At 36.8% G+C, this 13,960-nt stretch overlaps 1 protein-coding gene across 1 annotated transcript in view; it reads right to left on the reverse strand.

Moving 5' to 3' along the window:
• The window catches only part of LOC145670101 (chromosome-associated kinesin KIF4-like), a 46,256-nt gene that overhangs the window by 13,149 nt on the left and 19,147 nt on the right, over window positions 1–13,960 (reverse strand). Inside the window, 3 exon segments of the mRNA XM_081738469.1 lie at window positions 2,966–3,180; window positions 5,952–6,055; window positions 8,902–9,057. Coding sequence (XP_081594595.1) covers window positions 2,966–3,180; window positions 5,952–6,055; window positions 8,902–9,057 — 475 coding nt within the window.

Genomic DNA, 13,960 nt, shown 5'->3' on the forward strand with positions numbered 1-13,960 from the left:
TACCAAAAGTTTTAACATCGTACAACAATTTTTCTTGTAAATAGGTGCCAGGTCCATGCGATATTGAGTATGACAACTTGGACTTATGAAGCTGAAAATCCTTAGCAATTAAATTGACTGGGAACGTGTTGCAAAACAAAGTACTGATGTCTTCACAAGAATTATAGCTGTAACCCGATGCAGCAACTTTAGCAGCCCACAAGGTCTCAGCGATAACGACTTTGTCAATATAGATTTTGTTCCTGTGATTGTGAGATGCATGACTGTTCAATGACACTTGTCCATTGTGAACCGTAAATGTACATTGTTGTGCACTTCTCTGTTTTGAGTTTTTAATGTGTGACTTTGTAGACGCGTGCTGTACAAGAGTACCTTTTGCACGATTAGCCACCTGAGAAGTATTTATTACACCACATACACTTTGCTTCCAATAAGGTGTGGATGGTTGGAGGGCCTTTTGTCTCGGAAGGCCCCCCAACACCCACACCTTATTTCCTTATGTTATTGTCACAAGTGGAAGTAGCAAGGCCACAAAAATATGGGTTTCGTTAAAATGTAGGAAATATAGGAGCACTGGAAAGCCTGTTATAATATTAATTTCAACCCAGCATATACGTGTATATATCATTTTGAAATGTGCGATTTATTATCCGAGAGAAAAAATCTCAATTATAGGCCGCATCATGATTTTTCAAGCCAAAATGTAGGAAAAAAGTGCGGCCTATACTCGTGCAAATACGGTATGTATATATGCAATACAATCATTTTTTGAACAATCTACTTGACCTTTAACCTAACATTTGTTTGTGTAAGTGGAAAGACATGTTGCGGAAGACTGCTAAAAGGCAGATGCAGTCATCTATCAAGGACTGTCAAAAACTAAAATCTGAGGTTTTTATCTTAGACCCATCTTTCCACATTTATGTAATCATTTCTGGTGAACTTTTATTCTTTTTGGAATCAGGTCTAAGTTCTACATTGAGAGTTTTATTTTGAAATAGTACGTATTCATTCTATTACAGTGTACATGATTTTTACGTTTCCTGCAGTTAAATTAGAGACTATAAAATTATGAAGGCGCATGAGAGAACTCAAATTTGAAGAAAAAACTACTTATCAATATATATCTTCCCATGGGAAAACTAAATATTCTCCAGACGTAGCTCGGAACAACAAGCTAGTCCATTTTCAGTGATTAGGTAACGGATAAAAATCGATGAGAGAAATATGGTATGGAAAAACAAAGAATATATACTACCAAATATATATAACACGAGAGGTGGTTACTAAAAAGGAGCAAGACACAGTGTGTAAAAGAAAGACCGGGCTGAGTTGAAAGAAGCGGAGTCTATGCTACGTCACTATTGCCAAATTCAAAATATACATCAAAAGTAGGTAGTCAAGAGTTTATCAGTGTTGAGAGAATCCAAATTTAAATACTGTTTATATTTATGAATAAAGAATTATTCTTTACTTTTTTTTTCTTTTTTTCTGAACTATTACATTAACCTGCTTTATGTTGTATGTCGCTTTAGGTGAAGTGATAATCCAGACGTACCCTCTTTTAACTTTTTCGATCGTCTAATGTGTTCTTTAATTCGAGTGTTAATATTGCGTTTGTTTTGACCTATATATGAAGTGTCATGTCATCATGTCATATATATATGGGGGTAGGGGGGCCTGTTTTTCCGCCACATTAGGTCATTGTTTGGAATGTGTGTATACAAACCAAACTAAGGAATGAGAGAAAATAATTCCAGAGAATATTCAGATCCCAGTACATCTGCAAAGCACAACATTTCCAAGATAGTCCGAAAAATGTCAGGAATAAAAATAAAGATTTTCTAGTCGAAAAAAATCTATATATTAAAATGCTAGGTTTATATGTTTGTCTCCAATCATTTCGACAATGAGATCTCGAAAACCACACGTGCTAGGAAACTTGCAGTTTTCGCTCGTCGATTTCAAATTTTGTGTAGACTCTCCAGTTCTAATATTAAAAAAGCCGTTATTTCTTTATTACATTTTTTAGGGTTACAATGGAAATGTTGAAATTTTAAAAAAGTAAAGCATCATATCCTACGAGATACATTCCAACAACATTGTTGTATACAGGGGTTGTGTGTCTCAGGAGTTTGTTTCATGGCCAAATGATAATGAAAAACGAAGGATAACCATTTCTCCAGGCTAATGAATCTATTGTTTGGAGTGTTTTGCCCAATAAACACCATATCACCGACATAATTAATTGTACATGTAATGTATTTGCTTATTACATAATGCATGCAAGAAAGAAAACACTGATTATACATGAATTAGAAACTCCAACCGATTTTTATCAAGACGTCTTTCACCTGTGTCTGTAAAGGGACATGTGCAGATGATGTGAGGAATGACAAGGAGATTCATGCTCATATGTGAATGATGCGTTGTGTGGAGAGCGCAGTTTCAGCTAGTATATATAAAAATGAAAGCCAGAATGCTTATGAATTCGTACCTCTTGAACCACTCGACCGAACAAGATCAAATTTGCCAAAGATTAGGTTCGGGCCTGCGATGGTTTTTATCGTCTCGCTTTGACGGTGCAACTTAGGGTGGGGGGAAAGAAGATATTTAAAAATGATCGATCTTAGTGACGAATCCATAATTTTCGCGGTCGCTGAGATGAACAGTGACACTTTCAATGTCATTAAATTCCAATTCAGCCCCGCAACTTGGGGAAGGGGGAGATACATGAAAACGATCGAAAATGACCAATATTAATGTCGAATCCATAGTTTTCGGGAACGCTGAGACGAACAGTGACACTTCCGATGCCGTTTAAATCCAAATTCAGCCCTTTACGTCTAAAATGAAATTTATTCTCTCCGTGCGAAGAACGGGTATTCTGCTATTATAGTAAAAAATAATACATAAACAAAATATAAAATAAAATAATGAAGTAAAATAAATAAATGCCAAATACCTTGAAGAAGTCTGGTCAACTTGCTATCTCGATATGGAACATAATTAGACCTCTGCGATTCATCTCCCAAAGCCGCAATAACGTTTCCTAGCGCTAGAAGCCCTCGGTTAATATTGACTCCCTCTTTAAAGCGCTCACCTGTCGCTTGAGTTTTCTTTGCTCGCTCTGAACCGGCCAAATCGACGAAATGCATTTTAGCATTCGTAACAGACGTACTGAAAGAAAGAAATAATGTTCACTATTAAAGCCTTAAACACTTAATTATCAGATTTTCAGGCAAAAAATATCCATATTTTTTATTGTTTGTTTGAATTGTTTGAATATAGAAGAGTGCATAACAAAAATACCTCTTCATAAATCTTTACCAGTGCGTAGAAAAAAGAAGCTAAAAAACTTCAAGATTTTTATGCCGCGTTATCTCGGGGCTATAACAAGGTATAGATATAGGTGAAATATTCGTGTGGAGGGACGATATTTATTGCTAAATGATATACATAATGTGTTGTGCAATACATAATAGAATAACGCTTCAAATATCCTACTTCGTATCATGATTTTTATCCCGAGTACTCTCAAGAAGCTTGCATAATTTCTCGAGAATAAATACATATATCACTTTCGGAATTACTTGAGTAATCCATCTCGACAATCACTAATACAAAGCAATAGTTCATAAACGACAATCACAAAACAAAACTGCAACAATTACCACCGAAATAAAAACTAAAATGCGGAGTCTGCAGCTGGTCACTGTGATACAGAGAACAATTAAAATTCAACACAGATAAGCTTGTGGTGCTGCAGTACAAAGCCGCTCGACACTCTACAATACCCCTAAAGACATCTGTTGGGCAAAGTAAGTACTTCGAACACTAATAGACAGCTTCTTTCATGATAAATACAAAGGAATAATAAAGTTACAAACGCAACGAGATAACTTGGGGGGAAAAATAATTTCAATTGAAAAAAAAAAAAAAAAAAGGAACTTATATGTCCTTAAGGGGTTAATATAAAGTAGAAAAGAAGCAACTACGCCCGATGGCAGAACCTTGTCTTTCTGCGATGAGCTTTTGCAAGTCAAAAGTTTTCTACAGGAATTCTGCAAAAGTTTTCTGCAGAAGAAACACTTGTGATTCTTAAAATTACGCGACGTTAAAAGCAGTTCAAACTATATTTATGCGAGTATTCCGTCCATTTAAGACATCTACACATAGCAGGCATGTTTTCATACTTTTCTGTTGGCTACTTTTTTCTCCTCTGGCAATTGTTCTGCACAGGCGCGGGAAATTTTCTGCGATCACATCGCAGATGCGGCATGTTCTGCTATGGGGCAACTATGTAAAGAAAATACAGAGTTCTCAAAAAAGAAAGCAAATAAGAACTATTTTCCATCTTCCGCTAAGTTATACTCCATCAAAAAATTTTATGGATGCAGCATTTGCGTCCTTTCAGGAGCTTCCTTAAAATTATATATTGTAATATACTCACGTGCTTGTATTTATAAACACCCAACATGTGATTCTGTTTACAAAACATTCCTCCCGTGTTTCTATTTATAAACAACTATATGTACTTTACAATGGAGCACTACACCTTACGTTGGAGTAGCACAAATTGCAGACGACGGAGACTACAGTGACACCACGGATCACATGACGAGGCAACAGCAGCGCCACCGTCTCACCTGGAGTGCTATATAACCAAATTGATTCCATGGACAGCCAATCAGTTTCGACTGGTCAAATCCTCTTTCTAGGCTTACAGTGGAGCCTAGGAAGTATCTACCCTAACCCAAAGCTTGCAGTGGAGCTAACGGTTCCTTCTCCTGACTTGCAGTGGCGCCTTGTTGGGAACCTAACTCCTCTAGAGCAGCGACTGTCCTACATCATCTCACGTAGTTCGCTACTAAGGAATCCTTTCCGAAGACCCCCAAGTCAAAGGGACACCCATTCCAACCTTACATTAACCCGAGAAAGCCCATGCTAATTTTACCCTTAAAAGGCCCAGGGGGTGCCTCTGAGGCTCCCTGCTGCTTATACAAGCTACCTGAACTCACCGCGACCATTTGTATTTTCCGTCATTAATAGGAAAGGCTAGTCACTACTTTGCTATGAAATCATTTGTCAATAGTAATAAACAATGAACAGTATCAAATAATTAAAAAGTTCATACTTCAATAGGAGCCTCGGAGGCACACCTTGGGCCTTTACGTTAGTATAAAAAATAACGCTATATTTTTTGAGGTAAAGTAAAAAAAATGCTTAGGAAACGCAATCAGAGGATGTATTTCAAAGTGAGAGAAGAATTCTAGAGCGCAGGACACGGGACGAAATATCTATTAAGAATAATGTCATTAAAAATTGACCAGGGTGCCTCCGAGGCACCCCTTGGGCCTTTACGTCAATATAAAAATTAACCCCATTTTTTTCTGAAGTAAAATAAGGAAACATGAACAACTCAATCAGGGGGCATATTCCAAAGAGATAGAAGAATTGTAGAGCGGAAGACACGCGACGAAACATCTATTAAGAATAATTGCATTAAAAGTGGACCAGGGTACCTCTGAGGCACCCCCTGGGCTTTCTCGGGTTAAAGGATTTACATCACTAATATTTCTTTAAAATACTGTTTATAGTGGATTTTTATAATAAACCGGTAGTGAGAAAAGATTCAAGACCTATAATTTTATTCTACTAAGCTCTACCTACCCCTATACAGGGAGAACGTTACAATATATATAAATGATGTCCTCAAATCAATGTGTGTGTCACCACCACGAACAGAGTAGTGTTGTGTGAAATAGTAAAAGCTCATAATAACTAACGTTTTCATAAAACCCTAATACAAATTTAGAAATATCAAGTTTTAACAGTAGCACAGACTGCTGAAAATTTATTCCCTCCCAATCACTAAAACGAAGCATTAATCAGGAAAAGTTTATGCATATTTTACGTAAGTTGCGTAAGTAAAATGTAAAAATACTTACACATCATCACCCTTTCTTTGGTCAATAGAAATCGTAAAAATTGCGTGACTTCTGCTAGATCTTGAGTTCATTGCCGTTGCTCCTGTAACTCTGCTGGCAGAACCCTAGAATAAAATAATTACTAATTTTAGTTTGTGGCAACTGATGTGAAGTAGGAATTACAAGAATTCCCCTATCGAAAGAATTCAAATTCAAAAGAAACTTAAAACAACTAATTTCATCATTTATCTAATTACAATTGTATTATTGTATGAGGCATCTTAGTTTGTTCTTACAGCCTATTTTATAATTCATTCAAATTATGGTTCGTAAAATGAAATTTCGTTCGCGTTATTACTCAATTCATTTTAAAATTGAATTCACATTATTCAGTTGAAACTCTCTTGTCTTCGCGAATTCTGTCGAAGAACTTGAAGTTTAAAATATATAAGACAATAATTATGCCTGTTGTAGAGTACGGTTGTGAAACATGATGGCTTACTTTAAGACAAGAACACAAACTAAAACTGAAAATAAAATCTTAAGGTGAATATTCGGATCCAAGAGGAACGCAAATGTCGAATGGTGGAAACTTTAGAAAGAGGACTTGAACAATTTATATGGTTACGTAACATTGTTAGGATCATTAAGTCTAGGAGGCTCAGGTGGAGAGGTCACGTAGCTAGATTGGAAGGAAGTAGAAACGCTTTCAAAATTTTAACTAAAAACCCAGTCGAATAAAGACCATTAAGAAGACCAGGCACAGATGAGAGGACAATAAGAAGGATCTCGCAGAAATAGGAATACGAAGCAGAAACTGGATTCAGTTGGCTAAGGACAGAAGTGAACGTGTTATTTAATCTCCGCGTTCCATAGCCATAAAGTTATTTAAAATAGAACTTGTAGTTTTACAAGATGCACACCAAAACTACGTGCCGTTTTATTCTAAAATCCACATTTTTTGACATTTGAGGAAAACAACTGCTGTGTCAGAGATCTCAATCCTTTGTATCTAATCAGTGCGGGATTTGTTTAATAGGTGGCACCAGTTGAGTCACAGTGCCTGAATGACTAAGACGTGTTTATGATATTGCCCGGAATTTTCGCTTGAAGAGCAACAGGTAATCGTGAAATCCCTCACTGCAGCTAGACGTTGTGTAGTAGATATTCGTCGCCAGTTGGAGGGTGTGTGTGGTGGTACTGCTCTTGCAGAAAACACTGTTAGAAAGTAGGTGAGTCCAAAGCAGGACGAACGTATGGGAAAGATGAGTAGAGACTTGGACATCCAAAAACCCCATCCACCGACGCTAACATTGCCAGTGTTGAAAATTTCATCATGAAAGATAGGAATGTCACCATGCACGGAATTTGTGATACACTACAGGTAACAATGGAAACAGCCTGGTCCCATTTGCGCTCCTAGTGTTGATACAACTGAGCAGTGAATAGCGATCGCAGATCCGTGCTGAGTATGCAGAAATTAAGCTCCCTTCCTTCATGGGCAGCAAATTCCACTGCACAGTCTGCCTCTTCATTACCAGCTATGCCAACATGGCTCGAAACCCAGTACAGCTGTACCTCACATGCCTTTACTAATAACCTAAGGGAGGAGGATTTGCTGGGTGAAAGAATTTGTACTGTGCACATCAGGATTTGTACTGTGCGTATGACATGCAGAGACAACGTAAAGTTTGTGAACTTCCAATCAGTTCGGCAACGAATACCGAAAAAAATTGCGTGTAATTTAAAACCATACGTGTAGTTGTAAAAAAAAACATCCGACAGAATAATCAACTTTGGAACCATCAGTAGAAAAGACAGTAGTCTTGAAACTGCTGTAATAGGGAGCGAAATTTGTTGAAATTTGTGAGGACTGGTGCTTGACTTCTTGATTGGATCAGATTTTTAAAAAAAATGGAAGAATTATCTTCCATTGTGGTGTAGGTGGAAAACTCAACTAACAAAGGTACTACATAGATATTGTGCTCACTCTCACAGAACGCGTTACTGCCAGTAATCATGTGAATATTTTAGGCGAACACGTGCATGCCTACGGTCCGGATGTTTCCGGCTAATAAAAATTTTCGGAAAAGACAATGTGTCTATTTACACTACTGGAGATGTTAAGGCGGCGTTACATGAGCATCTAATGAACTACGATACAACACTTTCCCTATCCTAGAACTGAACATTTGTGGTGAGTTCTGGAGCTCAGAATGCGGAGCAGATATTCTCCATCCTCGCTGACTAAACTGAGTGCTGCTCTGCATGAAGGATGATACAATGTTCCTCTGGAAATTATTTAGACTTACGTGTCTCCGTTCCATGACGAATCAGATGTAACAGTGACCCTACGTCATAATTATCAGGTTGTTATATACCGTATATTTCTGAATATATAAGGCTATAAATATAATGGTAACATTTGATGAAACTAACAACCTGATATATATTTCTTAATCTATATCAATTTTGTGCCCAAAAATACGGGATAGTCTTGCTTCTGCAACATACGGAGTACACAGTGGACGTTTTCTTTATTGAACAAAATCACGAGCTTCCATTTAAGTTTTCGTTTTACCGTTTTAGCCTTGACGTTCGCAGATTCAGTGAACCCCCTTCAGTAAGCAAGACAGAGGTGAGTATCTGATTTGATTTTAGTGTAGTTTAATAGTAAGTGTTCAAAGTATACCCGGTACGTGATGTGCATTTTTTGTAATCGCGTTAAAAGCAATGGGAGATCTCCCGGATTTATAGTAGTCCTGAATTTAGGAGTATACGCTATATTATTATATTATTCACATTTCGAACAAAAAGAAGTAACAAGAAATCGGAATCAACGCACAGCTACTGCGCGACGACATGGTCTAGAAATTCTGGGAACGCCTGATGAAAAGGGATGAAAACAGTTTTCTCGGAACAGGTGAACGTATAACCATCTTAGAGCAAACCGATTAGATCACAAACTTACCTGTACAAGACAAGTCATTGTCTCTTCTGCATTTTCTACGACTATTTCCGTCAATCCAATGGCTTTGATCGATCCGTGATGATCTTCCCTTATCTCCACATGACATTCCTCTCGGGTACGGTTCGATAAAAGATCGAACAACTGTTCTTGGTACAACTGGAACAAACATTGAAACTTAACTAAACGAGAAATTTATATTTTATAACTATACATAATAAAATGCCTAAGGTTGTAGATTGAATTGAAAGCAGACCTGGAGACCAACGGTATTTGTGCAATTGGAGACAAATTTTAATTTTTTAAAAAGCACATTATCAACGTTACTTTTAACGCCTAAAATAAAATAAAATTAAATCTTTCAATTTACCGTCCCACGATTATGCCTGTTATAGAGACCTGCACGGACCGAATTTTTCGGTTCAAGCCCAATCCAGCCCGGGCCCGAAAAGTTTTGGAGATTTTCGACCCAAGCCCGGCCCGGCCCGATAAGTTTTTTAAAATTCTTGGCCCAAGCCCGATAAATTTTAAAAGTTTCATTTTGTAACATTTTTCACGGGCACACTTCTACCTTTGCCTTTATTCTAATTATCGTTTAACGAAAGTCAATAATTATTAAAGAATTGCAATTAATCGGCCCCAGTCCGGCCCGACCCAAAGAAATACCAGAGTAGACCCACCCAAGCCCGGCCCGTGCAGGTCTCTAGCCTGTTGGTCTAAGACTGATGACATAGGCAAGTGAATGATGATGGAACAATTGATGGAATGAGGAAGTGGGAGAGCCAGAGAAAAAACTGAAACGGACCCGATGTTGTCAACCAGAAACTAACTTGGCTGGGGATAGAACCAAGGACTCCACGCACCACAGGTAGGTGCTCTACTACTGAGCCACCGTATCCCCCCCCCCTTCTAATACTTATAACCACTATTATTAACATTACCATTACTAGTAGTCAAATGTATACTGAACCAAACTCAATGAAAATAACATTGAACATTACAGAACGTCTATCAAAAAAGACTTTCTTGTCGACTTACAAGAGTAGTTTGACATTAAAGAAAACAAACTTTTTTGCGTACTTTTTTTTCGGCATGGTCCTTCAACGCACTTGCTCTAACAAGCGTCACGATTCCTTCGCGAAAATGAGTTTGAGGCTTTCAAAGTACTCATTTACTGTTCGGTATGACCCCTTTCATTTGACAAATTTTCGTCCTGCCAGGAATGTTTCTAACTTCAGGAATAGACGATAATACGAGGGAGCTAGATCTGGTGAATAGGCAGGGTATGGAAACAGTTCAAATCGTAGCTTGGGCAGTTTTTACTTGGCGACACTGCTTTCTCTCTGCCATAGAGTGAGTAAACAAGGCACCCATCTTGAGCAAAGATTCTTCAAGTACAATTTATTATGCAAAATGAAGTGAATCCCTTCCCAGTTGAGATGCCTACGGCTTCTAACTAGTGCACTTTCATTCATCTATCAACTGAAACCAAATCAGTTTTTATCGAGGATTTCGGCCGTCATAGCTGATTTCAGACTTCAAGACTAGGCGCATCTTCAATGCTTATTCTGCCACCACGCGTAGTCATTTACTGAAAGTAGAACAGTTTCATGGAGAGCACCGTAGTCTAGCGGTTAGAGCGTTGGATTCGTGTCCGCGTGATCCTGGGTTCGAATTCCGGCCAGTGCTTCTCAATTTTCGGCGTCCACCCAGCGTCGTGAGGCAAACTGAGGAGCCATATGAAAACAAGACGTAACATGACGGCCACTAGGACTAGAAAGCTCCTGTTACGGACAGAACGTCGCAGCACACTGACCACGTGCTCGCCGGTAGGATGGAGTTAGTTCAGCCGGTCGATAACAGATGGTGCTGGAGCAGGCTTAGACTCACAAATGGCCCATAACGCCAAGTTTTATATAACAGTTTCATAGGAAGGATATGAGTCACCTAATTTGGTAAAAACCCTCTTAGTAAACCAATTGAAATGAACACATCCCTAAAATAACGTTGTATATCACTTCTCTTACTTTTTCAGGGTGTCTACTAAAATTCCAAAATAAAATTTCGTGACTTTTTGTGACCCTTTCTTCACCAAATCATAAAATTTCCTAACATTTTCAAGAGCAAATATGGGTGCGAGTTAGGCCGAATTTTCATCCAAGTTATAAAAACATACTTTGCCTGCAATTTGGTAGCATCTAAACTCGACCATAGATACTTTTGGTGGTGAATTTTGATGTTTTATAGAACAAAATTTTCCAATATGTACTTACATTTGTACAATTAAAAAAAAAATCGTGACCCAAAAGCTAAATTTCGTGACTTTCATGACCGTTTTCTGATTTCGTGATTTCTTCGTGACCGATAAACACCCTGTTTTTACACGAAACACAGAAGTACTGTAAGTATGGAAACTAAAGTTTATTTAACATTCAAATTGTGCAAAATTCAAACTTAAGGTATTCAATGTAACGAGTGATTTTTCTTGTGTAGATGTTCAGTGTTATAATAATTCGAGCTAAGATGGTTAAGAAGGTGTAAATTTTGGTAGAAAAAGGTGCAAAATTTTCGAAGAAAAAAAGTGCAAATTTTAAATGTAAATATTCATATAAAAAGTACAGAAACTAATTATATCATAAAGACACAAAATTCACTAAAGTCTTCCTAAAATGAGTTCCGGAACACAATGTTCTTTAAGTCCCGAGTCCAGAAAACTGTTAAAGCAGACAATATTTAACACTTCGTTTTTTCAGTGAGTTTGCATCTCTGGTACTAAGAAAGAAAAAAGCAGCACATCCTGAGGATATTAATCAGCATCGTAACGCTGTTCGTGAACCGAAATGCTTGTGAATCGGAATTATTATTCCCCATTGAACATGTATTTTTTTGGTATATTATTTTTCTCAACAGTTTTCTGTTACGAGGTATATAGAATGAAAATAACAGTGATCTTTATTATGAACGAACTTTTCGAGTATTCATTGATTTTGTGCAATGGACTTGAAGTATATTTAGTTTCCATTTCTACATTTTCTTTTATTCTACATTACAATGTATTCTTTGATTCACGTTTAAACTTTATCCGTAGAAACCGGAGTGATAACACTCTCAAACTACATTTATACGTCATAATAATGCTCCAGCCAACGAGAGTATGTACACACGAAATTAAAAATTTGTATGAAATGAAGGTTTCGAGATTACTTTTTATGCCTGGGTTTTAGACCCGTGAGAGGGGCTTAGCGAGAGAAACGGAAAGATCGACACGCCATTGAAGATCGCCGCTGGCTAATGACACCTCATAGAAAAACCTCTACTCAATTAATTTGAGACTCCTTTTAATATCTTTTAACCTTTATATACCATGTAAGTATGTAAATTGTAGTGTTGCAATTATCATGGACAAAAATACAAAAACAAACTATATGTGTATTTGATTCAGGATTTTTCTCGTTGCTCGTTATGTGCATAGTCCTCCCATACTAGGTTTCATACTAGCGAAATCAAATTGCCGAAGTTATCGCTTTTAATATAACTCCTGATACTGTGGTTCTTTGTGCTAAGATTGGAACAAAACTTGTTTGGATCACATCACAGCATTTGTGTGCAGATAGCTATTCAAGTTTTCGCCTGATGGAACTGCACTAAAGCGAAAGTAATGTGATGCTGCACTTGTTCGGAGTTCCTTGTTTATTATAGGAATAAAATGGGTCAAAGGAGAAAAAAAAAAGTTTCCAAAAGTGTAAAAAGGTGATAACCTTGAGAATAGATGCACAAAGGTTCAACCAAAACACACCTAAGGGTGTTTATTAACTTTTCTTTGCGAAACAAGCTAATTTTTGCATTTTAATAAAACAAAATTAAGATGCAGTACCTAAAGATTCTAGCTAAAGCAGTAATGTTACTTCGATGGAGGTTAAACATGACAAAAAAAATTAATATACAACTTTATTTTATGGAGATCTTCAAACGTAGAAAACATTTGAATTAAATATTTAAGATAAAAATAGTGTAATCATTTTATACTCTCAAAATATTAAAAAGCCCACATACGTCTCGCTCATCTTATAATTAGTGATGGTCATAAAAACAGATTTTTCAGGTCTCGCCAAAAACCTGTTTCGCTTGTATTTCAAAACAGGTTTTGGTTTCTATCAAAACTTCTCAATTTTTTTTTTTTTTTTTCTACAAACTAGTGTCCAGTTTTATAAAAGCATGTTTTGGCCATCCCTACTTATAACCAGTTTTCGTAGGTTTCCTTAAAATTTCCCTTAACTGACAAAATTATCTTTTATCAAATTTTTCCTTGTTAAGTGTCCAACCCGTATGACAGAAGTTACGTGATAAGATTAATTTAGCTATATTAAAGGAAGCGTCAGCCACATCTGCTTTTTGCTTCTAGTTTTCTTTTTCACTTTAAAAAAAATGCTACTTCGAATAACACATGCACACTCAGCACACACTATTTCTATTGTATAAGTTTATTTCTGAGCAACAAAGAAAAATTTAAACATTTGTGTTGGTTAATCAGTCAGCGCGAGAATTTCCCTGGATTTTCACGTTTTAGCGAAAAAAAATCGCTTTTTTTCCTTTTTGCTAAATTTACCCAAATTTCTCTAGATTAAAAAAATTTCCCTCAAACGACGAACACTGTTTATAACCTGTCGGCATTAGAAAAATTCTGAATCATAAGTTTAATTTATTTTTTCTATAAATTAAATTCCATATCAAAGTCAAATTCCAGGGTGTGGTTCAGAATTTGACCAGCAGATACCCTGTATTAGTGATTACAGACACCTACCGTACATCATTGCTACCAAAGAATTTATTTTCCACAATTTTATGGAAAACTTGACAAATCATTGGGAAGTTAATCTGAATACAAAATTCGGCCATAAGTACTGTTGACCGATCATAGAGCTTTCATTACACTAAAAACTCGTTCGATATGTACATTACTGACTGGTATAGCGAGAATATACTGCATTACTTTGATTTGTGCATATGCCTTCTCGACAAACGCACTTCACACTTTACAATTATTAAGTGTACAGTATAATTC

Source organism: Thermobia domestica, chromosome 14 (assembly GCF_964235325.1).
Source record: "Thermobia domestica chromosome 14, izTheDome1.hap1.1, whole genome shotgun sequence".
NCBI classification, from domain to species: Eukaryota; Metazoa; Arthropoda; class Insecta; order Zygentoma; family Lepismatidae; genus Thermobia; species Thermobia domestica.